Source organism: Platichthys flesus, chromosome 11 (genome assembly GCF_949316205.1).
Source record: "Platichthys flesus chromosome 11, fPlaFle2.1, whole genome shotgun sequence".
Taxonomy (NCBI): domain Eukaryota; kingdom Metazoa; phylum Chordata; class Actinopteri; order Pleuronectiformes; family Pleuronectidae; genus Platichthys; species Platichthys flesus.
In genome coordinates this window covers 16,666,225-16,689,930 of record NC_084955.1, presented here as the reverse complement: position 1 = coordinate 16,689,930, position 23,706 = coordinate 16,666,225, and the positions used below count along the sequence as shown (strand labels likewise).

Here is a 23,706-nt window from a genome sequence, read left to right as displayed (position 1 = left end):
TATTCCTCCATCTATCCATCCTACTTGAAATTAAAGATTGTATGAAGATGTTCATAAACATCAAAAAGATTAGATGTTTCTACAGTGGATTTAAAAATGATCAAGAGAGAAATGATTATTACACAAGCACTTGGTTCAACTTTTTATTATCAAAGTAACTTACATGCATCATAATTTACAAATGACAGAAATGGACATTGGTAAGTTTGTATATTCCCAGGACACTGATATCTCTTTTTGACTTTGTGTTTCTCTGTGACTTTACAGGGAGGAACAAATTCTTTCCATCATGGTTGGATTTCGGTTGGTCATAAAGACGAGTTCTTTCTTCCCTTCCTCTGTCAGACCTGATGGGGGGGAAAAAGTAAGTCGAACAGCATCACTTAAAGTATAACATCATAGTGCAAGCTTCAACGTCAGTATCACTTACTCTGTGGATGCTGCAGCCAGTTGCGATCCATGTAGTAAAGATAACAGCTCTCAAACTCCTTCTCGCTGTAGTTGGGCACCGACACCGGGATGAACGGGTCCATTTTGTCGAAACCCGTCTGGTGAGCGGCACAGAGACAGGAAGTCAAAATACAGGACAGCAAAGCAGTTGTGTTCATGCAGAGAAACACATAACTGTTTTCAACAGCATATTAAGAGATGTATCAAGATCACAAACAGACAAAACTATATTCAACACAAGCCCTGCTATAATATTCAAACAAATACAGATATTAGGATATATATACCTCCGACACACAGATGGGTAAACATCGTGGCTGGTCATGAATAGAAGTTGAAATGATTTAACAATAAGCGATCAAAGCATCAGCCATTTTTATTTAGTAAAATGTTATTTGACCCTTCCTTCAGTTTTATAGTTCAGTCCTCGTCCTCCATAAATGGAAAAGGTGGTTGACAGCGATGGATTTATTGGTCCATTAGTAAATTGATCTAGTTAGATGCAGCCGACAGCAGATAAATATGACGGTAATAAATAATCCTGTAAAAGCCCATTGCGACAACACAACAGCAGTACGGCACTCCCAGCTCTCAGGCTTTTAAACTGAGCAAGGCAGACAATGTGAGGACACATTCAAAATCCTGTCATGTTGAAGTTTCTGTTCTAAGCAGAATATTCTGGTTCTCTATAATCTTTAACAAGCTATCAGTATCAGATTAGAGAATAAATGTGGCATCACTCTACACGATATCGTTAAGATTGCTTCTCCAGAGGCAGCGACGCACACTCACGTCTCATGTGACCTCATGGAGACATAAACAAAATGGAGTGGCGTGCAGCGACAACTGGCTCTAATGTTAATAAACAAAATCAGAAGGTAAAACGATTCTGGATAATCAGAGCGGCGCAGCCATGAGGTTGGAATTACAATTTCCTGATTAATAACCAGCGTTAGTAACGAGAAGGAAAGATGAATCTGCTGTCAGATCTTGATGAGAAGTTCGAGAGATAAACGTGATAAAATGACCTCTGACCTCTCCCAGCAGCTCTTGAGGCAAGTAGGCAGATTTTGAAATGAAGAGGGAGCCTGTCTGACACACAGTGGAGATGATGGCGCCTCCAGTCTTAGACAAGAGAGTGCGTGTTAATAAAAAAATATTTGTTATATATATATATAAAATATTCTCATGTAACTATGGTCAATGCCTTTAGTGTGTTCTTCTCACCCAGTCATTGTTCATCAGCTTCCTCAGGTTGTAAACCAAAGTCAGCTCCTCTGGCTCCACCTGATGAAGGTGAGAAACAGAGACACATTAAACATCCCGTCTGTTGACACTGAGATGAAACATGACAGGATTGCAAATATGTTTTCTCACAGCGCTCCTATCCTCCTTCTTGATGGTAGATTTTCCCCACAGGGCGTTGACACCATCCACAGCCACGGCCAGACGAAAGTTGGACTCCGGCTGGCCGCTTTGTAGCCTCAGTTCCTTCATCACTGCCCCGACAACATCGCTGCTGCTCTTCACACGAGATATTCCCTGCGGAAAAGGACACACAATAGAAACCTGAATACACTGTATTGTGAAGGGACATCACACTGAAATATTGACAATACACAACTCTCTAGCAGGAGAAAATCTGTGAAATTGAGTTATGGAAAAGTAATTAAGGTAACTAATGCTGAACGGCTAAACTGCTCCGGAGCAGATTAAGTTAGAGATAAAAAAAATCAACCAGTATAGAGCTCCACCAACAGACCAATCAATTCCTTTGAAACAACATGTAAGGGTTCTGAGAGAAAATTAAATAAATAAAAGCAATACAAATTTGTATCTTAATGAAAGATTTAAATTCTCATCACAGGGAATGATAAACCTCTGTCAGTTGCTGGAGCCGAACCTGACACATGGAGCAATGTGCTCACAGTACCACAGACTGTCTGTATTGATCTGTGCATCTTTACTTGTGGCAGTTGATTAATGGGTAATAAGTGGTTAATGAGCGTTGGTTATTGCATAGGAAATAAATTCTATTTTCGGGCCTAGTAAACAGTCATTTACCGCAAAATTGGTTTAATTTGAAGCCTCTAAAGACCAAACTGTTTGATACAGATGCCAAAACTGGGGATGTGAAACAAAGTAAGTGAGAAATAAAATACCACAACTGTCAGTCTAACCTGCTTTGTCTCATATTGTGCTGTCAGATGGCTGATGATATGAGATCTAACCACATTAAACGCCCATAAAGAGCTCACAGTAACAGCGTCGACTAAAAATAAACCCACTGACGAGCCAGACAGAGCCCGGCAGCGCTGCTGTCCCAAAGTTTCTTTAAATCAGAAGCTTAACAACAGCAGAGAAAAAGGAGAAATTCACGGGCTGCACATAAATTCACTGCTCTTTCTGCCGTTGACAGTAGAAAAACATTGTGCTGATCCATCACCCTGTTCAGTTCATCGGCTATCGATCAGCACTAAGCACAGGCGAGGTGAAAGATGAAACTTTAATGACCCCTTTGGGGCAGCTGCTAAGGCAGAGAGAAAGAACAGCGAACAGATAGAATTAAATCGTGGAGGGTGAGAAAAACTGCACCTCCTGCTGCACAAAAATAGTTACTCAGAAGACTAAAGAGAGCACTCACCATATCTACCAACTGTCCCAGTAAGCTCCCCTCCTCGGTGGACTCCCTCTTTGTCCACACATAACGCTGCTTTGTCTTTATCTGAGAGGGAAAGGTCACAATTTCACTCACTATTTTTATACAAACAAGGTTCTCATTTATGTTACCAGTGTTTCTTTCGCTAAACATTCAAAATGAAAAGTGTTGTGTTATAAATCTTACAATAATCATTCTCATAAATGTCTCGAGCCTTTCCTAACTGCCCAATGGTATGTTTCTATTGGCATTAACTGCATGTGTCAATATGTTTAAGACTGTGATTAAATCAATAGGGCCAAAGTAAACACACTTTGCTATATAAAGTCCTGAGTAAAGTTAACATCCTAAATTTTCCAGAAACATAATCTGATCAGTCTATTATGTGGCTGTTTACTTTATTAGATATTAGACAGTATCGTTTCTTACAGTGATTTACAGGTTACTATACTATACTGTGATTAAAACTAGAATAGATTCAGGTTTGTTCATCCAGCAGTTTAATTGCTTTATGTTTATTAGCATGTGACCTCAACTGCTGTGAAAACACAGTTAAGGCACATTTAAGGAATATTAATGTCTGAGAGCTTGTTGATAATGTGAAAAATTGTTTCCAGCACCACAATCCTTAATTTGACGATGTATATTTAAGTGACTTATATAAATGTCATTTGATGAGTGATGTTGATCCAGCAGGGTTTCCGTAGATTTCTTCAAGTTCAATTTAAGACCATAATAAATTAATTTCGAGACCTAAGTCAAGATGACAGATGTGAGGGAATATCAGAGTTCTAGAATTACTGACACTTCCCAATCATTGAAGATAAAGTGAAGTAGTAGAGGGGACAATGTTACACAGACTGTGTAAGACTCTGCAGAAATCTTGATTAATGCACACTGCCCAACAATTGTTACCTTTGAAAGGAACTGCTCATTGGTTATTTTGAAATGGCGCAGCCATTCCGCAGCTTGTAACGGTTGGTCGAAGCGAGAGGTGTTAAAGGACGAGGGCAGCAGCTCTTTACAGTTTTTCACCCACAGGAAGGCTGTATAGAAAAAACAAAACACAGAGAAGATGTAGAAGGGAAACTCCTGAAACTCTCCCGTCTACCAGGCCACAGCTATGAATCATGTGTGACTGTGTTCGTCTCACCGTCCGGAACGTGCAGCACAAGCCACCCCTGTGTGTGGCAGAAGTGGACTGTGTGGCAGAGAGACATTGTCTTCCCGCTGCCCCTCAACCCGTCTGAACAGCTCTGATGTAAGGTCGACAATAGTCAACGTTTCGCAGAGGTTGTTTACTTTTCTGTCAGCGTGAGTGTTTGCTTTGAAGGATACAGAATAAATATCTGAGCGCAGGTTTGCTGTAGTCAGCTTTCTTCAGGTACGAGATGACCTCTAGAGCGGGCTGCCTCACCATCATGCAGGCTTCATTGAACGTCTTCACCTGTAAAACCAGGCATTCAATCTTGTTGTCCTTGTATTTTACTATTAAAACTTACGTTTATGCAATGATACAAACAAGATCCCACCTGTTGTTGATAGCGCCAGGGGAGTCCATGAGGGAACGCGGTGCTGATGTGTGCAGAGGGCAGAGTGTAATACTGTCCCAAATGTTTCTCACACTGAAATTCCTTGAAAGGCACAAAGAGTGAAGAAATATAAATTAAGTATTGCTACAAACACATATCTGATGCAGCCGGGCTGTTTAACGAAGTGGTCATTGGCTCTGAGCACCATGGTGAGGATATATTCACCGTCTGATTACTCACTGGATTATTTTCCTGGGTCCTGAAAACTGAGAAAGGTTCAGGATCTGACTCAACAGCCACAGACTCCAGCTGCTGCCCACATCCTGAGGTGTGAAGGCTCCTTACATGAGTCACCTGGAAAAATTCAAAAGGGGGAATATTTAATATCCACAGGAACATGTTCAGGGATGTAAAGAGCTCTAATGCAAACATGTACCATGATCTGCATTTATTTTTCATTTCAAGCTCACTTAGATGTCTGACAGGCATTTTCAGGACAAACTCAATTTAAATATTATTTTAAATTCAAATCACACAGATTAACCTTTCTGCAGCAGCTCAGGAAAACCAACTAGAATTGACTAGTTGGTTTATTGACAGACATCAGTTGATGTCCAATGATCAGCTGCTACATTGTTTTCCATTAGCTGTACACGGAGCAGCAAGTTACACAGATCTACACGTTCCTATTCGTATTGAAGCACAGAGCAGGTTATGTGACAGCGCACAGCTTCCTCTCGCTAGCTGTGACCTCACCGTTTGCCGGAGTCTGAAGGACAGTCTGTGCAGCGCCATGATCTGAAACCCAGAGGAGGACACGAGTTCAGGTCCCGTCCACAGACACAGAGATAACCACAGCTGATGATGTGCGTGGTCAGACTGACAGCTCTCACCTTGGGTAACGCACGCTTAGCTAACAGCTAACATCAGCAGCGTAGAGCAGCTTGAGGACGTGCACACGTTCACTTCCGCAAATCTTCACCGAGGAGGATTTCGGGTAACGTCAGGGAGACATACACCTCCTGGGTTCAGGGTTGAAGCTGAAAGTAAAAACCCCACAGCGACCGGAGAAGGGAATATAAGTCAACGAGCCGGAGCCTACATGGGCACCGCCATCATGCAGCTCACAGCCGGAAGTGACGAAATACTATCAGGATTCTGTTCAGCCAATCAGGTGCCAGGAGCCAGGCAACGACAACAGAGGAAAATGGAGTTTTACATGTTTCACCTGTACTAACAATAATAACAGTAAATATTGTATACATTCAAAATGACGATTTAGAAAAATGATTGTGCAAAGGTAGAAAGAAGATTCAGGTGCTTACAATCCAATGATTTACTTAGTAGATTTTTTTTAACATAAAAAATAATTTATTCCTGTTTTGCATGTTAATTGCCACTGGTATATAACACTGGTATATTAATTAATGGTAATGAGAAAAGATGGGTACTCCTGTGCAGTAACTCGAAATGCATAGATAGATAGATAGATAGATAGATAGATAGATAGATAGATGGATGGACGGACGGACGGGCGAACGGACGGACAGACAGACAGACAGACAGACAGACAGACAGACAGACAGACAGACAGACAGACAGATAGATAGATATAAGGTGGAAGGGACAGATGGATACTTAAATTGTATTTGTATGTAAAAACACAAACCAATTGTAATAGAAACCAGGGATTTGTTGTTGTAGATTTGTGCAGTAGTGAGGCCTCACCTGGTCTGTGTATGAAGTTGAAGTCAACCTGAGAAGCTAAACTTGAACAAGGACATCCAGATGTGGACAGAGAGACAGCTCACCTTCAAAGTAAAAGTTTAGGAGGCAGGAGGTTTGATTTGATTAATGAGTAATGAGTGACCCTTACTCCTTGTGCTAGTTGATGGGAACAATATGTCATTTATTTGATCACCGAATATAAACTAGAAGGACACAGACATACACAATAATTTGTCCATCCTCTTTCTGTGATTAGTTTCTCATGGAGAAGAGCAGGTGGGGTGGCCTAGGGGATAGAGTGGACATTCTCCAACTAGAAGGTTGGGGGTTCAATCCCCACTCTTTCCATCTGCATGCTGAAGTGTCCAAAATTTGCAGAACTTCAACCACCTATTAATTGCACATTATTTTACACTATGTAAATTTAATAACGTAAATAAATAAAAATTATTAAATTAAATGAATTCTGCACAGTCGGCTTCTGCGCAGATCGCTTCTGCGCAGGAGATAAAAAAAAATTAAGTAAATAATTCAACACTTTTGGGCACGAATTTGAGGATGTTAAAGCCCTCAAAAAGCCAATTAATTTGCCTGAATACTAATAATAAACATTACAATATCAATAGGGCCTCACGTTCTGTCAGTGCCTGTCAGTGCTCGGGCCCTATATAATGATAGTTATAAAATGTTTACTCTTTACTACATCAGCCTATCTATTTTTTCCTCTTTTGCCAAAATATAACTAGTTTGTAAATCTTTTTTTGCTGTTTAATCCCTTGAACTAAGCAAAAATCAGTAAATATATGAAAACTAAGCTTTTCAGTTCAGACTATGCTGTGTATGCACAGAGCACAGGAGGAATATGGGGCAAGTAGAGACCTACAAGCATTAGTCTTTGTCCCATGACCCCATAGAGAGTTATTCTGGACCTGTGCATAGACACCAAAAACTACACAGCAGTAACATAGGTGTTTAGTAGAATCAGAACAATTTATTAGAGACCACACAACCAAGGTGGTGGGAGTCATGGAAAGTACTGCTGCAAGTACTCATTAACACTATTAATAACAACAGTAAATACATGTTGTGCATAACATCGATTTTTGTATTTCAACTGAATGAAAAAGTATTTTCTGTTAAACTGTGACAGATGAACTTTTTAATAAGTGCTCAGTCCTGAGCTGCCCCCCCCCCCCCCCCTTCTGCTGTGAAGCTCCTGTTACATTACACCGTGCAACTTTTCAGCTGCTCTCTCACAATCCTACCAGCCAACCTATTTTAGCCAAGTCGTCGCCATTTTATTAATCGTCTAAATAGCCCTCCCAGTTCGCCTGTTAGGAACCGCAACGAGATCCTGCGCCGTGTTCACCGTTTAATCTCGTCCTCTGCCTCTGACCACATGAAAATGGCCACGCAGTTGCATTCCCGCACATCCAGGCAACCTCTCTCTCTGCTCTGGTAACCACACACACACACACACACGCACACGCATACACGCATATGTAAACGCACACGCACATGCACACACGCACAGCAGCAGCGCGTCGTCCTGACACGAGTCTGTGCGCAAATACGCAAGCGGCACAATCTGAGCCATTACTATCGAGGGAGGGAGCGACGTAACTTTCCCCGAGAGAAAAAAAAGGAGAGGAAGAAGAAGTGGTGGCAGGACATACAAAAAAAAAAAAACCACAAGCAGCGCCAGTGTAACCAGTCCGCCACCTAGCTGCAGAGAAGCGCCGACCGTCGACTGTACGATTATGAAAACACCCGCGCCAATGTTGTTGCACAGCGGGCTCCGCGCTCAGATGGCACCGAAACTCGGCGTTAGGAGGTGTCTTAACCTCCGCTGGCCTCACTTTAGCAATCAAAGCAACGTCTAATGTACCAGGAGCTGTCGGCGCGAAGAAGAAGAAGAAGAAGAAGCGGAGGAAGAGGAGGAGAGGAGAGCAGGACAGCAACACCTTCACCTCCTCCTGCCCAAACGCAGTTGGCTCCGGGACGCGCTCTCGGGTAAGTAGCCTACGTAGCCTTATTACGGATTGTCATGGCAGTGTGCGTGAGTGTGTGCAGGCCTGACATCAACACAACCAAACCACTGGAGGTTACGGGGATATTTGTGTGTGTGTGTGCGCATCCGCTTTGCGCTAATTTTATCCCTTGTTGCTGAGTGTATGTGTACCCCCCTCACCCCCGTTCTCGGTGCACGGTGATATTTCTTATTTCAATGTTGCTGACACCAGCAGAAGAGCCAGCAGAGGACAGGCGGTTAGAAGAGAAAGGGAGGAAAAAGCAGAGGTGTCTCGGGACTAATCTACAACACCAACCCTGCAAGAGCAAGCACATTTTCATGCTACGTACACCCCCCCCCCCCCCCCCCTCTTAATCCACTTCCATGTTGAGTTTCAATGTGCAACTATGAGTGTGTGTGTTTGTGTGTGTGTGTTTATAGGGGCTCGGATGTGCGTTGTATTTCGTTATAGGAGGTATAGGAGCGACGAAAACAACAACACGTGCATGTGTGTATCATTTGTAAGTGCGACAGCAGAGAGATTTTCAGCGGGTGCGCAAAGTCATCATGGAGAAGGGAGCTCCTGTTGACGTGCTCAGTAAAACCAGCGAGAGGCTGCTCCGGTGCGGTGAACAGCCCCACTGCTGCCCTCACTGTATCTACAGTAGCAATATCAGTCAGCCTACGCAGCTGCGACCTGGGTACACAATGTACGACCAACACACTTTTAATACACCCCAACTAATGTGTGTGTGTGCGAAAGTGTGTGGGTGTGTGTGTGATCCAGGTATTGCGCCTGCTCTGGGGACCTATATCTGTTTACTCAGTCACAATATGGGGACTTGTCTTCCTTATGGGGACAAAAATAAAAGTCCACATAACGCAAATCCATAAATTGAAAAGTGAAGACATGATTTAAGGCTAAGTTTATGGTCAGGGTAAAGGTAAGGGTTTAGAGTAAGGCAAGTAGTAACTATGGTCAAGACAATTTTAGTGTTCGGGTTGGTTTAGGGGACCTTACATTCGAACACCTGCAGGTGTTGAGAAGGCACAGGCACAGATTTGTCCATCTGTTACGTGAAAAACGTCAAAGGTTAGGGGACACAGTTAGTGTTAGAGGAAGAGGCAAGGTGTTAAGGTTATGGTTAGGAGGCAGGGCAGGGGATTAAGGTTAGCGTTAGGGAATAGGGCAGGGGGTTAAGGTTAGGTTAAGGGACAGGGCAGGGGTTAGGACATGGAAATAAAAACAACAGAAAGGAGGTAAGTGAGTTAAAAGGTTAATATGCAGACCAAGTTAGTTGGGATTAGAGTAAGGGTTAGGATTAGGTATGTATCTAGGGTTTGGATAGGGAGAGGCAAGTAGTAGCCTGATTACAGTTAAGGTTAGAGTCAGTCTCCAGCAAATAACTTGAGACTTGTCTTCTTTATGGGGACAAAAATCAAGTACCCATAACGTAAATCGTTAAATCTCAAGGTGAGGTGTGTGTGTGTATGTGTGAGGAGGAGGGAGACTGAAGTGAAATCATCCCTGAACATATGGAGCATCACCCACTGTGTGAGGCTTCATGGTTCATATGTGAGATGCCAACACAGCCACCGGATTTCCAGGGGCAGCGCGGCCATGCTCCTGCTGTTGTCAGGCAGATGACAATGGTGCTGTAGTTATTGATGATAACACCGTCATGGGATGCTGATGATGCCTGGAAATATAGTGGGCCGTTATCATGATTTAATCGGCTCCTCTGCGCTGCCAAGGAGCCAACACGGACTACAGTGTCAAGTCCACCCATCATCCTGTCACTGGGAAAAGCTTCTGGTCTAATGTTAGAATAATTCTGAGTTATGTTTGAGAGGTATAGCTGTGGAGGGTATAAAAAGCTATTAGTATGCACTTTGACTTACGTTGAATGGACTTGCCCTTTTAGGTTTGCAAACCTGCCACTCTACTTCTGTTTTTTAGAGTCCCTTTGCACAATTTGATCATAACTCGTATAACTCCAGATTTCTCCAGATTGACCTGAATCCTCCTCAGTTTGCACCTCTTCATTCAGGTCGGGATTCTGGAGTAGAGGTCATGATAAAAAGTGGCTGATGTGATTTAAGAGGACTGCTGTCCATCTCTGTGCTCATTTTCATTTCACTGTGAGGAGGAGGATGGGCCTTGGAAATGCTTTCCAATACGGTTGCATAACAGCAAGTTATTGGAACAGATGTTGATTTGAGCTCAGCGTGATTCGAGGAAAAGAGGTTTGGGTGTGGGGGGACCAGGAGGCGCGAGAGATAGCCCACTGAGCTCTTGAATGAAAATATTATCTGAGATGCAGTTGTAAGTTTAGGGGGGGGGGGGCGTGTTGAGAGACGGATGTGCTATTTCATAAGAGGCTCTCAGGAGCAATTTGCAGGAATGCTTGGCAGGGTGTGTTTGATTAGAAAACGGATGAGTGTCTTTCTTAATGAGAGAGAATAATGAAGGAAGCATGACAGAAGATGCTGCTTACCTATCTCCAACACGTTGGGTCGAAAACCGGACTGAACATGGTGCGAGTGAGAGTGAAAGTTTTCCTGGTGAGGAGAATGTTATTGTAGGGTGTGTTGCTCTGCTGTAATGTCACATTAAAAGTCCATTTACAATGGGGTCAATGAAAAGCTTACTTGACTTAGAGGAAGCAATGGGAGGAGGAGGAATTTGCACTCCTTTCCAAAAATAAGTTTTACCCTTTCCTACGGATTTGTGTTACCACTACTGAAAAAGGGGGAGGAGGGGAACGGTCAGACCGTGAATAGAGGGATTTAGGCAGGAGAGGAGAAAAAGAACGAAGCGGAGGAGGAAATATGGTTCTGATTAACATGGATACAGCGCATGAGTTGACCATTTTACTGTGTGGTCTACAGGGAGAGAGCGAGGGGAGAGTGGATGGGACTAATAGAGAATGCATGCAAACGCTTTCTGCCAAACATGAAGAGGGGAGTTTCGGAGAGAAAAGACGGTACAGCAGAGGGAAGGGTGGGAGGAGAAGTGCTGGTGGGAGTAGCTGAGAACAGAAGGCGCAAAGACAGCGGGGAGAGGAGGGGAGGAGACTGGATCAAGTGTTTGAATTAGTCAGGAGCTGATTGATTGATATATTGATTTGAGAAAGAGGACGCAAGGTGTAAAGGTTGGAACATAAGTAAAAGCGCGGAGGTTTAACGAGCGTTTGCTGTCGTTCAGAGTTGCCGTTGGCTGTGGATTATTGGAGAAAACTATCTGACGGTGATTTTGAAAGAATGTGAGTAGGTCTTTCTTTCCTGTTAGTGCCGACGTTCTGGGAAACGGCAGCGTTGATTGGTCCCATGGGTTTTCTGTATGATGAGATCATCTCTGTGGACACACACTTCACCACCTCTCTACAGCTGCCTGCAGGAAGGGGACTTTCCCCTCGATTCCCGTACTTTTGCTATTCTGCATCTGAGCTCACTGAAATGACTAATCACTGCCCTCTCTATCTTTCTGTTTCTGTCTGTCCATTCGCTCTCTCTCTCTCTCTCTCTCTCTCTCTCCCCCTCTCTCTCTCTCTCTCTCTCTCTCTCTCTCTCTCTCTCTCTCTCTCTCTCTCTCTCTCTCTCTCTTCTCTCTCTATCTCTCTCTCTCTCTGCCTCAACCTTACTTACTCTCAGTTGGAGCCGAAAAGAGAAGAGAGAGAGACCTTGGCTGGACGAGGACACCCAACTGCGCCTACTTTTTTAGGACAGGAAATCTCCTTATCTAGACCTGCATTTAGCCCATTGACCCTTAACCCAATCAACACCAACAAGTACATTTGAGTGTTATACTGGGCACCCCACTGCATCCTGCTTCTCCCCCCTGACTTCTCTGATGGACCAGAGAGTGAAGGGGGGAACCCCTCCATCCACAAACTCCAATCTGGACCCCACCTCTGCTCCTGAGGACTCTGAACAGGACCGTTTGGCAGAGAAAAAGAGAGGAAGGGGTGATGGGGAGAATGGAGATGTGGGGAAAAAGGAGGAGGAGAAAAAGGGAGCAGGAAGGAAGAGAGAAGGGGACAAGGGGGCAGTGCTGGAGTTGCTCATCGAGGGGCGCTGTGGAAGTTCAGGGCAGCAACAGCTTCAGATCTCTGGCAGAGAGACCAGCTGCCCTGAGGGGAATGTGCGACTCCGGATCGGGGTCCATGCCAAACGCACCAAGAAACCGCCCAAGATCTTGGAGAGCTACATCTGCAAGCCCACCATCAGGACCTATCAGAGACAAAGCAGGGGGGGGCTGCCAAGGGTGGATGGTGAAGGGTCTCTGGGGCAACAGAGCAAAACCAGCTCTACCCCAGATGAGACAACCAGAGAGCAGCGCTCTAGCTTGGATGCTGTCCAGACCACATCCAAACAAACTGCATCTGCTGCTTCACCACAATTGGCCTCATCATTATCCTCGTCGTCATCATCATCATCTTCGTCATCGCAGCCACTTTCATTATCATCAACATTTGCTGCAGCTACCACCCCAACCTCAGTCCCTGCTACTGCCAGCCAGGGGACAAAGTCTGCCAAACAGGTAAGTTAAGGACATAGGCAATTTTCCTCACACACGCACAGATTCCTTCATGTCAGCCTCCGATATCAAACCTGTTATTAGCTGAATTTGACTGGAAAAATTTGAAAAATTTAAAGATGCAGGTAGTTAAGGCATTTAGATGTTATGGAACATCTGTGCTTTGTTTAGTTTTTTACTATATGCTCAGTAATAATAAGGTCAAATGAGCCATTGTGCAGCACATTTAAATAAACACACCTATAAATAGGACAACAGCACAGCAACCACTTGGAGCTATTACAGACATTGGTCCATCAGTCCTTATGACAATCACCCGAGGGGAAGCTTATTGCTTTAGCTGCACAAACACCACTCAGACTGCAGCATACCAAAATTACAGGACAAGTATGAAATGTCAAGCCTTCTCATCTGTATTAGTGGCAATTTATAGCTACCAATAGCACAGCTTTCTCTCTCTCTTTCCATCTCTGCCAGGCTCTCTATATCTGTCCCTCTCTTCTATTTTTACATCCCCTCTTTTCTCTACCTGCTCTCATTTATCTTTCACTCCCCCCTCTGTCCCTGTCCCACTCCCTTCCTAGCTGTTTCTCTGCCTTTGTATTTCTCCTTTCTGTGTCAGCCCCATTCCTGTTTCCATCACCTCACTCTCTCCTTCTCCACAGTTTGCCCTCTTTTCTCTGCCTGATTGAGTCATTTTGTTCTCACTCTCTTTTAATGGTCAGACAAAAACAAAAGCATTTCAGTTATTGTCTCTTCCGCATTGTCCCTCACTGTTGTCAACAGCAAACTAATGGATGTCACAGCCTTTGCTGTCTATGACAGAGATTTCATGTTTGCATTCCCCAGGTTCCTACCAAACTGGCCAATAAGACAGAGGTGAATTCAAATGGCTCATCTGAGAAAGTGAAGAAAGAGAAGCTTCCTACTGTCAATGGCCAGCCTTTTCCGGCAGGACACAAACCCTGCTCACCCACAACAGACCAGACAGCTTCAACTACTCCTTCCACCACATGCATCCAGACACCTTCTGCATCGGAGACCAGAAATGAAGGAATTGCCGCCAAGAAACATAATGGTTTGGTACAGACAGCGAGACAGAAGGGACTATCAAATGGGAAATGCTATGCCGACGTTCTCGGCACTTCCTTGTCATCAAGAATTAAAGTTGGAAAACAAAGCAGTTCTTCCTCTGTTTCTTCCATGGACTCTACGACAATACCTCCAGTTTCTACCAGCTCCCATAAAGAACTTAGCCTTTCCAACAAGAGTAGGCCAGTATCTCCCTCAGTCACCTCGAAACCACAGTCCTCCCCTGCTGCGGAGCTCTCCTCTTCCCAATCCCAAGATCAGAATGTCTCTCTACAGACATCGCTAGAGAAAAAGAGAGAGAAAGAGAAGAAATCAAGGAAAGACAAACGGAAAGACAAAAAATCCAAGCGCGATAGGTTGGTAGCTGAAAGAGCGAAGACTGAGAGCAGAAAGGAGGAGGGCAAAAAGAAGAAAAAGGAGAAGGGGAAAGAGGGAAAATCAAGGCATGGTAAAGAAAAAGTTGAAAGACATAGGAGTGATGATATGTGGAGAGATGAACTAAAGACTGAAAGAGCTAGGGGTGAGAAAAAGAGGGATAAGCTTAGCCCAGAGGGACAAAGAGCAGAAGACAATAATCCAACATGTGGTGTAACAGTTGATAAAGTAGTGAATCCAAGCAGAGCAGAAGAGAAAGACAAGACAGATGACAGTTGTAAGTCAGTTAAACAAGCTGAGCCATTAACAACAACAGGTGACGCAAGTAAATCAAAAGAACAAGAAAGACATTCAGTTGTGCCTCCAAGCCACCCCTCTTCTTCGGCTCCTCCCTCTCTGCCCACCCCCTCTTCCCGTGCCCCCATTTCTCCCCCTTCTTTCCCCCAAGAGCAAGACAGCCGACCACTCAAGAAACGTAAGGCTAGACGGCCAAGCTGGACCAAGCTGGTGCACCGAGCTCAGAGGGCAGAAAATTATGAAGCCGCCTCAGATTCCCAACATAATCCTTCACTAAATTTCCCCCAGAACCCCAAGACATCCTTTCCTGCCAAGGCCACTTTCCAACTGGCCGATAACTCGCACCAAACTTCTATCTCCTTAAGCAGCAGCTCCTCCCCTCTCTCTTCTGCAACCAAACCCCCATCCCCAAAGCACCCAATTTTAGATCTTAGCCCCCCTGCATCCATAACTCCTGCCCGAAAAAGGGGCCGCCCTAAATCCCGAAGCTCTAGTTTAGATGAGCATCCCCCTAGACTTTCTATGAAAGCTATCCCAGCAGCGGAGCCTCTTCTGGGGTGTAATGGAGTTCAGAAAGCCCCTCTACTAGAGCCAAGTCCAATGCTGCAGTGTGCCGCTCAGTCTCAATCCAGCCCCAAGAAGCGTGGCCGTCCTCCCAAACGACCCCTACCCGAGGGACAAAATGGAGATGCACTGAATCCCACTGATGATACAGACGGGAGGAAAGATTTCCATGCTCCTGATAAGGGGAACAGAAAGCTAAAGATCAGGAGGCTCATTAATGAGATGAAGAAAAGAAAGAAGAGGAGACTTCACAAGGTAATGCTGTCTGGATATGTTGGAAAGGAGGGAAGGGGAGTAGAGGCAGCAGATGGCAAGACCTCTCTGAGAACGTGTAAATCAATAGACGCTACAACAGTACACACGTTCTCAGCCCTGTCCTCCTCCTTTGGGAGCAAGCTGGGCCCTCAGATCAATGTGAGCAAGAGAGGGACCATCTACATGGGCAAGAGACGAGGACGCAAGCCTAAAGTCCAAACAGCTAACCTGAATTCCAACTCCCAGAACTCCACTCAGTCGAGTCTGTTTACCAATCCTCCTGAAACAACTCTCTTCTCGTCTAACCAGCCCCAGCCTCCTGCTTCTCACCCCTTTCCTTCCCCATCTCTTACCCACTCTAGTGGGGCTCAGAGTCCCTACAGTGAGGGTAGCCTGGCAGAACCAACGTCTTCCCTACTATTTTCTCACCCCTTCTCCCTCCCTTCCCCATCATCATCCTGTACTTCCCCGCGTCCTCCCTCCTCCTCTTCCCACTCTCCCTTTGTAAAGAAGAGTTGTCCATGTCAGGGAAGGCTTCACTTCCCCTTTCACCAGTCTACATGTAAGCTCTCCTGTCCCATCCCACCACTGCATCACACACCTGGCTCCCCTGGCCACCTCAAAGACACCACCCCCTCCCCCAGGAGTGAGTCACTTAGCGAAGCGACACTGCCTAGCGACAGCGGAATCGGAATGGATAACAACAGTGTTTCCGAGCGAGGGGAGGGGAGGGGAGCTCGAGGCATTCTCAGGTTGGGGTCAGGAATGATTCTTGGGGGTCGAAGACACCCCTCCTCTCTTGTGGACCGTCCCTCTCCTGTCTCCACACCCCCCTCTCATATCCCAAGACACACAAACTCAATCAGCAACTCAAGTAATGTAGAGCGGCACAGAGACAGACACCGGCACAGGCGGAGAGATTATGACTGTTCCTCTTCCTGTACGTGCTTGTGCCCCTGCCCAGGACACAATAAGTGCAGTCATTCAGACTATTATCCTTGCCTTGGGCACAATGCACTGAAGAGACAGAAAAATAAACACAAAAAGAAGCACCAGCAACTGCACATGCAGGATCCAGAGTTTCTCGCCGAACTCGAAGACCTGATCAGTCAATTCAGTGAGGTCCACATCGGTAGGCGAAGTTGGGTAAGGACTGGTCTGGGACAGGGCTTTGATGGGAGTGGGACTTCTACAGGAGGAAGGCGCCATCACCCCTCCTCACATCCTCTCCGCTCCAACATCTTCAGGATCAATCTGAATGGTTTCTACTCTCCTCACCCTTCGTCTTACGCTTCTAATCCCTCCTTCTCCCCCCAGCCTTTCTACCCCTGCCAGCAGGTGCATTGTAACAGGAAGCCTGATCGAAGACAGTGTGGCTGCCCCTCAAAGTTCCAGGAGACCATTGAAAACATGGGCTTTTACGGCGGCTATCCCCCAGCCACAACACTTTACCACCACCTCCCTAGCTCCTACCCGCTTCCCTCTCCTCACCAGTATGCTACCCATCAGCCCCACCATGCCCACTTCCTCCTCAACCCCGCCAGATTCCACAGGCGCAGGAGCAGGTTGCTGAGAGAAGGAGCATTAGGAGGAGAGGTTGAGGGGGATATAGGAGGAGGAGGCAGTGGAGGAAGCCCACATCTCAGCTCAGGGTTCACACCCAGCCTGTCGTGTGGCTGTGGGAGGAGTGATCACAAACACAAACATAAACATCGTCACCGTCACTGCGAGCGAGACATGGATGATGAGGAGGAGTTACACGGGGACGAGGATGAAGACAGCATGGAGCGAGAGGGATTGGCCAGTTCTAAGTCCAGGTCTAGGTTCACTTCGGGGCAAGGAGACGTAGGACGGAAAGGGACAAGAGGAATGGGGAGCATGCTTTCCAAAGAATCACCTTGGTTGTGTGAGAATGGAAATGATTCCTTCTCCTCTGCTGGTGCCGCCACATCATCATCATCGTCTTCCTCAGCTGAGAGGTACAAACACATGTCTCTCACCTCACTGGGGCTGGGTTCCTCTCATCTGTCTTCGTTTGGGGGAGGCTGGGGCGGCCTGGGTCAGAGCTGGATGAAATTCGGCAGCCTGGGAGGGCCAGGATTTGGAAACTCAAACCCCAGCTGGAGGGGCTTCACTGCGGAGCATCGCACAGGCAGACTGATCGCATCGGACGGAGAGGACGACGATGGTGAGGACTTTCAAGAGTCACACCTGTACAGGACACCCCCTTCCCCCCCGCACACCAACCTGTTCACATCCGCCGCCACGGCAACAGGAGGCAGGGGCCCGAGGAGTGGATTGGCCAGCAGGAGTTCAGGAAGTGAAGAGAGGTCATGGAGGAGAGACGAGCCAGCTTGGAGGGAGAGGAGAGAATCGGGTGAGGATGCATGAATGACTTAATCTTTACCAATGTGAATGAATAGGTCAATGACATATTTGTGTATGTGCTTGTTTGCTCAAAATTAGGTTATATTGGTCGTAGTGCTAAAATTGTCGGTTACACTTGGATGTAGTAGCACTGTTTGAACTTCAGTAGATGGAAACTGTGATAAATGCTTCATGAGTTGCAAAGTTGTATTCGAGGATTGTTTCACCTTCAGAAAATATGAATATTCAGAAAACTGGCAGTTATTTAGATGATGTGGGGGATCTGACATCAACTGTGCCTACCATTGAAATACAACAATAGCAACCAAATTGTGATAGATAGTTGAGTAAATAAGTTCTATGCCAAGAGTCTTTGTACAGCAGCTCAGCATGACATATTTTTATATTTGCACTGAAACGAGTGTGTGGCACCAGGAGTTTACCCAATAAACTGACAGCATGGGTTTTCCTCAGGTGTTGTGGACATCAAAGCCTTGGAGGGTGTCTGAGGAAATCAGACTTTTTATAGTCAATTTCAAACTCCTTCTGCTGTGCAGGGGACGTGTCTGACACACGCACACAGACACACACAAACGCAACCACTCAGCAACTACTCTCTGGTGGAATTTTGATAAAGTGTTAGAGCAGGCGGGAGCAGCATCTCGATGGGAATCTGCCAGAAAATCTTTGAAATCTTCCCCGGTCTGCAGCCAACCGCACACTGTTGCAGCCCCGGGCTACCCAGTGAACACAGTCATTAGTTAACCACCAAATTGGCTATTTAAAGACTGGCCTATCCCTCACTGCCGGCCAACAGCAGCCTATTTGACTTGGAAAAATCCAATAAGGCTCGATTGGTCAGTCTTGTCAGGGACTGGAAAATTGAAGAAAAAGATGAATGACCTCAGTAGTGATGGATGAAGGAAAAGCTCGGGGGGGTCAGAGCTGGGGCAAAGAGAGCTTGTGAGGGAAGCGTGTTGTTTTTGTGGAATTCATGTGACATCAGTTCATCATCTAACCAAACACACATGTTTTCAAGTACAGCGTGCGAGCATGGGCACATTCACACACACTTTTTCAATCTCTCTCTCTCTGTCTGCTCAGCCCTTTGAGATTGTTTTGCCACATTAACTGAATCGGCAAAAACTATTTATGTGCAAGAGTGCATACGTGTGCATGCCCACAGTGAAAAGTATACATGCAGCACAGGGTTGGGGTCCATTCTTCTTTGTGTGTATATTTCTGTGTGTGTGTTTGTGCAGATAAATCACTTCTTAATGCATTTCCCAGAAGTGATCTGGTCAGAGGAAATGTTGTGACTCACCTAATCTGCGGCCCGTCCACATGACTCAGCGTAGACTGGCTTCACCTCACACCTCCTGCCGCCTCAATCACTGATCCACATCTGTCTCATTTCCTCTCCGCCACTTACACCCCACCCTCCCCTCCTGCCTCACCCCCTCCCTCCCTCTTTCTGTTCATTTCAATGACGGCAGGTTTACAAGGTGACTCAAGAAGCCGGGGGCAGCAGAAAAGTGTGCCAACGCCGGACAGTGTGGCGGTGAAAAACAAAAGAAGGCCAGGACGGCCCAGGAAGCACCCACTGCCCTTCACTGCGCACTCCCCCGCACACCCATCCGCAGCTCCCTCCTTGTCATCACTCGACCTCTTGCCAGGACACAACCACAACAGAGATGGACAAGGAGCTGGAGGGAGGAAAGAGGAGCGGGTGCCAGAGAGAGATCGAGGAGGCGACACGGTGCAGCAGGTGACAGAGTCAGAGCTGCAGGCTCGGAGGAAGAGAGGGCGGAAGAGAAAACACGGTGACTCTCCCTGTCATCAGAGGTAAACCCTCACAACTGCATCAAAAGGGAACCTGAGCTGGTTGATTTGAAAATTCAATACAACCACTCACTATCACTATATTAACCTATTGTTTTCAGCACTGTGTGCTAAACCAGTGCCTTTTCTTTCTTTCTCTTTTTCCTCTCTATCATTCTATCTCTCTCTCTTCATGCTTTCCTTTTAGTGTCACTGTGGATAATCCAGAGTGTGACGCCCTCCCTGAATGTTTCGAGCAAGCGGATGTGGACCAGGCTCCGTCCCAGCCAGTAATCATCCAAAGAGAGGAGAGAGCTGATAGTCCTCCCAGGAAAAGGTTTCTGAGGGCGGGTCTTTACTCAGATGATTATAAAACTACAGAGTGAGTAGTAACAGATTTTCATAAACAAGCTTTTCTAATGATTTTACCATTGTCAGGTTTTCTGTTTATTAATTTGCTTGGTATGTCTCTCCTAGACCCCCCTCTCAAGCCCAGCAGATTTGCAGAGAGAGTTTGGAGTACACACCTGGGGAGAAGGAGTACACACTTTTACCTGCTCCCATGCATGTCGGTAAGTAGAGAAGAAAATGCAAACACGCCTGTACTTTGTCGCAGCTGTGATCGTCCATTTAAACTCCCTCTGCGTCCTCAAGGGAAGTACCTGAGGCTGAAGCGGATTCATTTCCAGCTACCCTACGATGTTATGTGGCTGTGGCAGAACAACCAGGTATACAGCACTACATCGCACAGAGGACAGAGTGGAAAGTCGATTTTTGGAGTGTAATAAGTACACAGGGATGTAATTCTCTTCTAATTTGGTTACAGCTTCACAGCCAGCCGGCTGTCCCACTGAAGAGGAAGCGGCGTTACTGTGAGTCCTGATTATTAGGGCCATTTTAGTTTGATGTGTTATCGTCAGGTTTAGTTCATGGTCTGATCAATTCTCTCATATCCTTTCTTTCTCTCTTTCTGCTTCCCTCAGGCCGACTGAAGGAGAGATCTCTATCCTCTCACCTGACTGCGGTAAGTTCACAAGGAGAAATGTCCAAGAGTGAAAGTTAAACAGTTTGTTCTATAAATCTCACAAGCATCCCGCCATTTGCTTTTTTTCTTGTACAGGATGAGAGCTCCAGTGACATTACCAGCCTGTTCCCTCACCTCAACATGGAGCCTATGACCAGCACTGACAGGTATGGAAAGAACGCAGCGACTCACATTTCAGGATAAAACTACTTGATGTCAGTGTTGACGGCTAATTTCTCTCCTTGTCTGTCTGGCCAGGAGCTTTGTGGTGAAGCACCACGTGTTCCTTGTGAGGAACTGGGAGCTTGTGAGAGACAGACAGACCCGACTGAGGATAGAGAGGGAGAGGGCGAGAGATGCAGAGGGGGAGGAGAGGGACTCTCGGCATCTGTCCTGCGACGGAGCCAGTGGGAACGACAGCCACATCAAGTCAGGTCCATGAAGCAAGTGTGTGTGTTAGTTTTTGTTTCTGTAGGTGTTTGTGTATGCATACGCGGTTCTCCTCTACATATTTCCATACCATTCATGTGTATGGACTCCCTTTTGCGTCCTGTGCTTGTGTCTTTAACTTTGTGTGTGTGCGTGCGTGTTCTGGTCACAGCTCGTCATCCTCATGTTTGGCTTGTCTCTCCATATCACAGTCAGCAGCTCAAACTAAGCAGTTTTCCAACCACAGAATTTCAGCCGGCAGAAATGTTTCCCCATTTCTGTCATCCCCTCCTGGTATCCAAAAACCCAGCAGGCATCAACTTTCGCCATTAGCAGTGAAACCACACAGTTTCCACCAAAGGCTCCCTGACTGATTGCAGATAAGAATTGAGGGGAAATAAGTACATTAGCATAATTACAGAACAGTTAAAAAAAAAGGTGATGTGCACTTACCTCTCCTGACTCCACTAACATACAGTCCGCTGTTTGACCTCTGACCCTCAGATCAGCCAGTGGGGGTGGAGATGACGGATATCAGCAGTGACCCTCGGCATCAGAGTCAGGACACCTCCAGCTCGCTCACTGCCTACCCCTTTGTGAGTCAACAATGCTACCCAAGGGAAAAATTACGTAATTCCTTTTTGTGAATGCAAATCTCCAAGATGTTAAAAATCTGTTTTTGCCCCCCCGCAGCCCCACAAAACCCAGAACAGACCAGAGGAGGAGGAGGAACGGAAGGAGAGTCTAGGGGAGGAAGAGGTCTGCAGCAGAGAACAGAGGAGGAGACGGCTCAACGATTTACTTTTGACCCTGCAGCATTCATAAGCTAACGGAGGCCGGTGAGCAGAGCAACACACACAGGAAGAGGACTCTGAGATGTATAAGCATTGTTTTGTTGACAGTTTTTGGCCTTTTATGCAGGTGGGACCACTCTGCAAGGGGGACCAGGCCCACCACCGGACAGACAGACACCAAACTGATGTCACAGCACTGCTATGAACAGTGGCAGTGCCGCAGAGGAAAAGCAAGAAGGGAAGAAGAGAACCGGAGAATCACGGAGGCTGAATATGCAAGAAAAGACAAATCGCACACGAACAGATGAGTGTGTTGAACCCGGCGCTCTGAAGGGCATCACACCAAGGATGGAACCATGGCAACTCATCTTTTGTCCAAGCGGCGAGGGATGAGAGGAGCGGAGAGAGACTGTCCCGGATGGAGAGAGAGAGAGAGAGAGAGAGAGAAACAGACCAGCTGAGATGAATTTGCACTAGTGCTGGATGAACAAGCACACTAAAGATTGTATGTACGCTGAGTGGACACACTATAAATGCACACACACATACATTTTGACTGCTCTTACTTCAGCACCTTAAGCAAACTGGGAGAGAGACATTTGCTCACTGATTGAAAGTGGACGTATGTAAAGTACTCTGAAATTGCGGCGAGACAAGGCGCTCACAAACTGCCTCGGAGGGGAAACTCAAATGTAGCCTGGGCACCTAAGTAGGTCAAAATTGAACCCTCGTTTTTGCTTGTTAGGCTTTCAAAGTCACATTGCACCTTTGGGGAAACGACGCGAGGAGAAAGCGAGCCAGTTAAAAATCTGTTGAGGCAGTGTTAAGGTTTTTTTTTTTCTTCACTCTACCGAGACAGTGTCTGCTATGTACCAGTGAATAGGCAGGGGAGGGGGGGCGGGCTTAGCGATAGGAATTTTGGCATCGCCGCTAGAGAATTTCTAATGAGGTTTTAAGAAACAAGTTATTTTTGAAAAAGAAAAAAAAAGAAAAAAAGAGAGAAGGCAGCTTGAGAACTGTCTGCAGCAGAAATGGACAAAATATATTCATGATAGGAATGTTTATTGTTATTGACTATTTTCAGTATTGCTTCCTGGGTGAGGGAGGGAGGGAGGGAGGGAGGGAGGGAGGGAAGGAGGGAGGGAAGGAAGGAGGGAGAGGGGGGGACAAAAGAGTAACAAAAAAAAGTGTGTCTGTTTACTTCAGACTGCCTTTGAGAATGTTTCGCTCTTTGCTCCAGAGCATTGACAATCAGAATGTGCTCGGAGGTTGAGGAAGAGAAAGACGAGAGAGGAAAGGGAATAAAAAACGGATTGGCCCCCAAAAATGCTCTGTAGAAGTGCCATGTTGTCTTGTGTATGTACCTAAGTGAACTCATGCAGTCTTTAAAAGCAATATCTCCTCTGATAAGACCTATGTAAGGACTTCCTTTGTTATGTTTATTTTTTAAGTTGTGAATATTTGAGGTGGACTTTTCTGTACAGATGCGCCATAGATTGTGCTCATCTTAGAAGCGTCGGGCCGAGTAACCATAAGCGTTTAGTTTCATTTGAATGTACATAGAGAGAGACCCGTTTTCCTTCTATCTGCAGTAGCGTGTAAAATTAGTATTATACCTGACAATACTATCTGGATTATACATAAAGGTTATAATCAAATCTACCATTTACTAAGATGTTTTTAAAGCAGATATACAGCTGACCAATATATCAGACATTTCTCCTTAAAATTGACTATGATTGTATATGATTTTTTTTTATAGAACTAC

General features: G+C 45.8%; 2 protein-coding genes across 6 annotated transcripts; one reads left to right on the top strand and one right to left on the bottom strand.

Moving 5' to 3' along the window:
• Positions 1-130: 130 nt before the first annotated feature.
• dap3 (death associated protein 3) lies at positions 131-5,805 on the bottom strand. Its single transcript, XM_062399550.1, has 13 exons — positions 5,535-5,805; positions 5,398-5,439; positions 4,882-4,995; positions 4,642-4,743; positions 4,448-4,556; positions 4,263-4,355; positions 4,025-4,155; positions 3,095-3,175; positions 1,828-1,992; positions 1,678-1,737; positions 1,486-1,575; positions 431-548; positions 131-347 (listed from the first exon to the last, which is right to left on the bottom strand). Exons 2-13 carry the CDS (start codon positions 5,434-5,436, stop codon positions 262-264), a joined length of 1,188 nt encoding a protein of 395 aa, XP_062255534.1. The 5' UTR covers positions 5,437-5,439; positions 5,535-5,805; the 3' UTR covers positions 131-261.
• A 1,775-nt stretch (positions 5,806-7,580) lies between these two features.
• Positions 7,581-23,036, top strand: LOC133965141 (histone-lysine N-methyltransferase ASH1L-like). Of its 5 annotated transcripts, XM_062399547.1 has the most exons (14): positions 7,596-8,382; positions 12,035-12,923; positions 13,770-17,880; positions 19,367-19,715; positions 19,900-20,073; positions 20,169-20,263; positions 20,346-20,419; positions 20,518-20,563; positions 20,675-20,715; positions 20,812-20,882; positions 20,974-21,149; positions 21,649-21,740; positions 21,838-21,983; positions 22,066-23,036. In XM_062399547.1, exons 2-13 carry the CDS (start codon positions 12,234-12,236, stop codon positions 21,967-21,969), a joined length of 6,051 nt encoding a protein of 2,016 aa, XP_062255531.1. In that variant the 5' UTR covers positions 7,596-8,382; positions 12,035-12,233; the 3' UTR covers positions 21,970-21,983; positions 22,066-23,036. The 5 variants fall into 5 exon arrangements, 2 of the variants coding, with proteins under 2 accessions (XP_062255532.1, XP_062255531.1); XR_009923853.1 differs by lacking the exon at positions 22,066-23,036 and having other exon boundaries at positions 7,589-8,382; positions 20,974-21,162; positions 21,838-21,887; XR_009923854.1 differs by lacking the exon at positions 22,066-23,036 and having other exon boundaries at positions 7,589-8,382; positions 20,974-21,158; positions 21,838-21,884.
• The last annotated feature ends 670 nt before the right edge of the window (positions 23,037-23,706 follow it).

What these genes read in the sequence shown, in the direction of transcription:
- dap3 (XM_062399550.1), bottom strand. Translation starts at nt 5,436, where the DNA reads ATGGCGCTGCACAGACTGTCCTTCAGACTCCGGCAAACG. An exon ending in CCTTCAGACTCCGGCAAACG is followed by an intron (nt 4,996 to 5,397) that starts GTGAGGTCACAG and finishes GAATTTTTCCAG; the next exon opens with GTGACTCATGTAAGGAGCCT. An exon ending in ATGAGCAGTTCCTTTCAAAG is followed by an intron (nt 3,176 to 4,024) that starts GTAACAATTGTT and finishes TTTCCCTCTCAG; the next exon opens with ATAAAGACAAAGCAGCGTTA.
- LOC133965141 (XM_062399547.1), top strand. Translation starts at nt 12,234, where the DNA reads ATGGACCAGAGAGTGAAGGGGGGAACCCCTCCATCCACAAACTCCAAT. An exon ending in GAGGGAGAGGAGAGAATCGG is followed by an intron (nt 17,881 to 19,366) that starts GTGAGGATGCAT and finishes CAATGACGGCAG; the next exon opens with GTTTACAAGGTGACTCAAGA. An exon ending in GATGATTATAAAACTACAGA is followed by an intron (nt 20,074 to 20,168) that starts GTGAGTAGTAAC and finishes TGTCTCTCCTAG; the next exon opens with ACCCCCCTCTCAAGCCCAGC.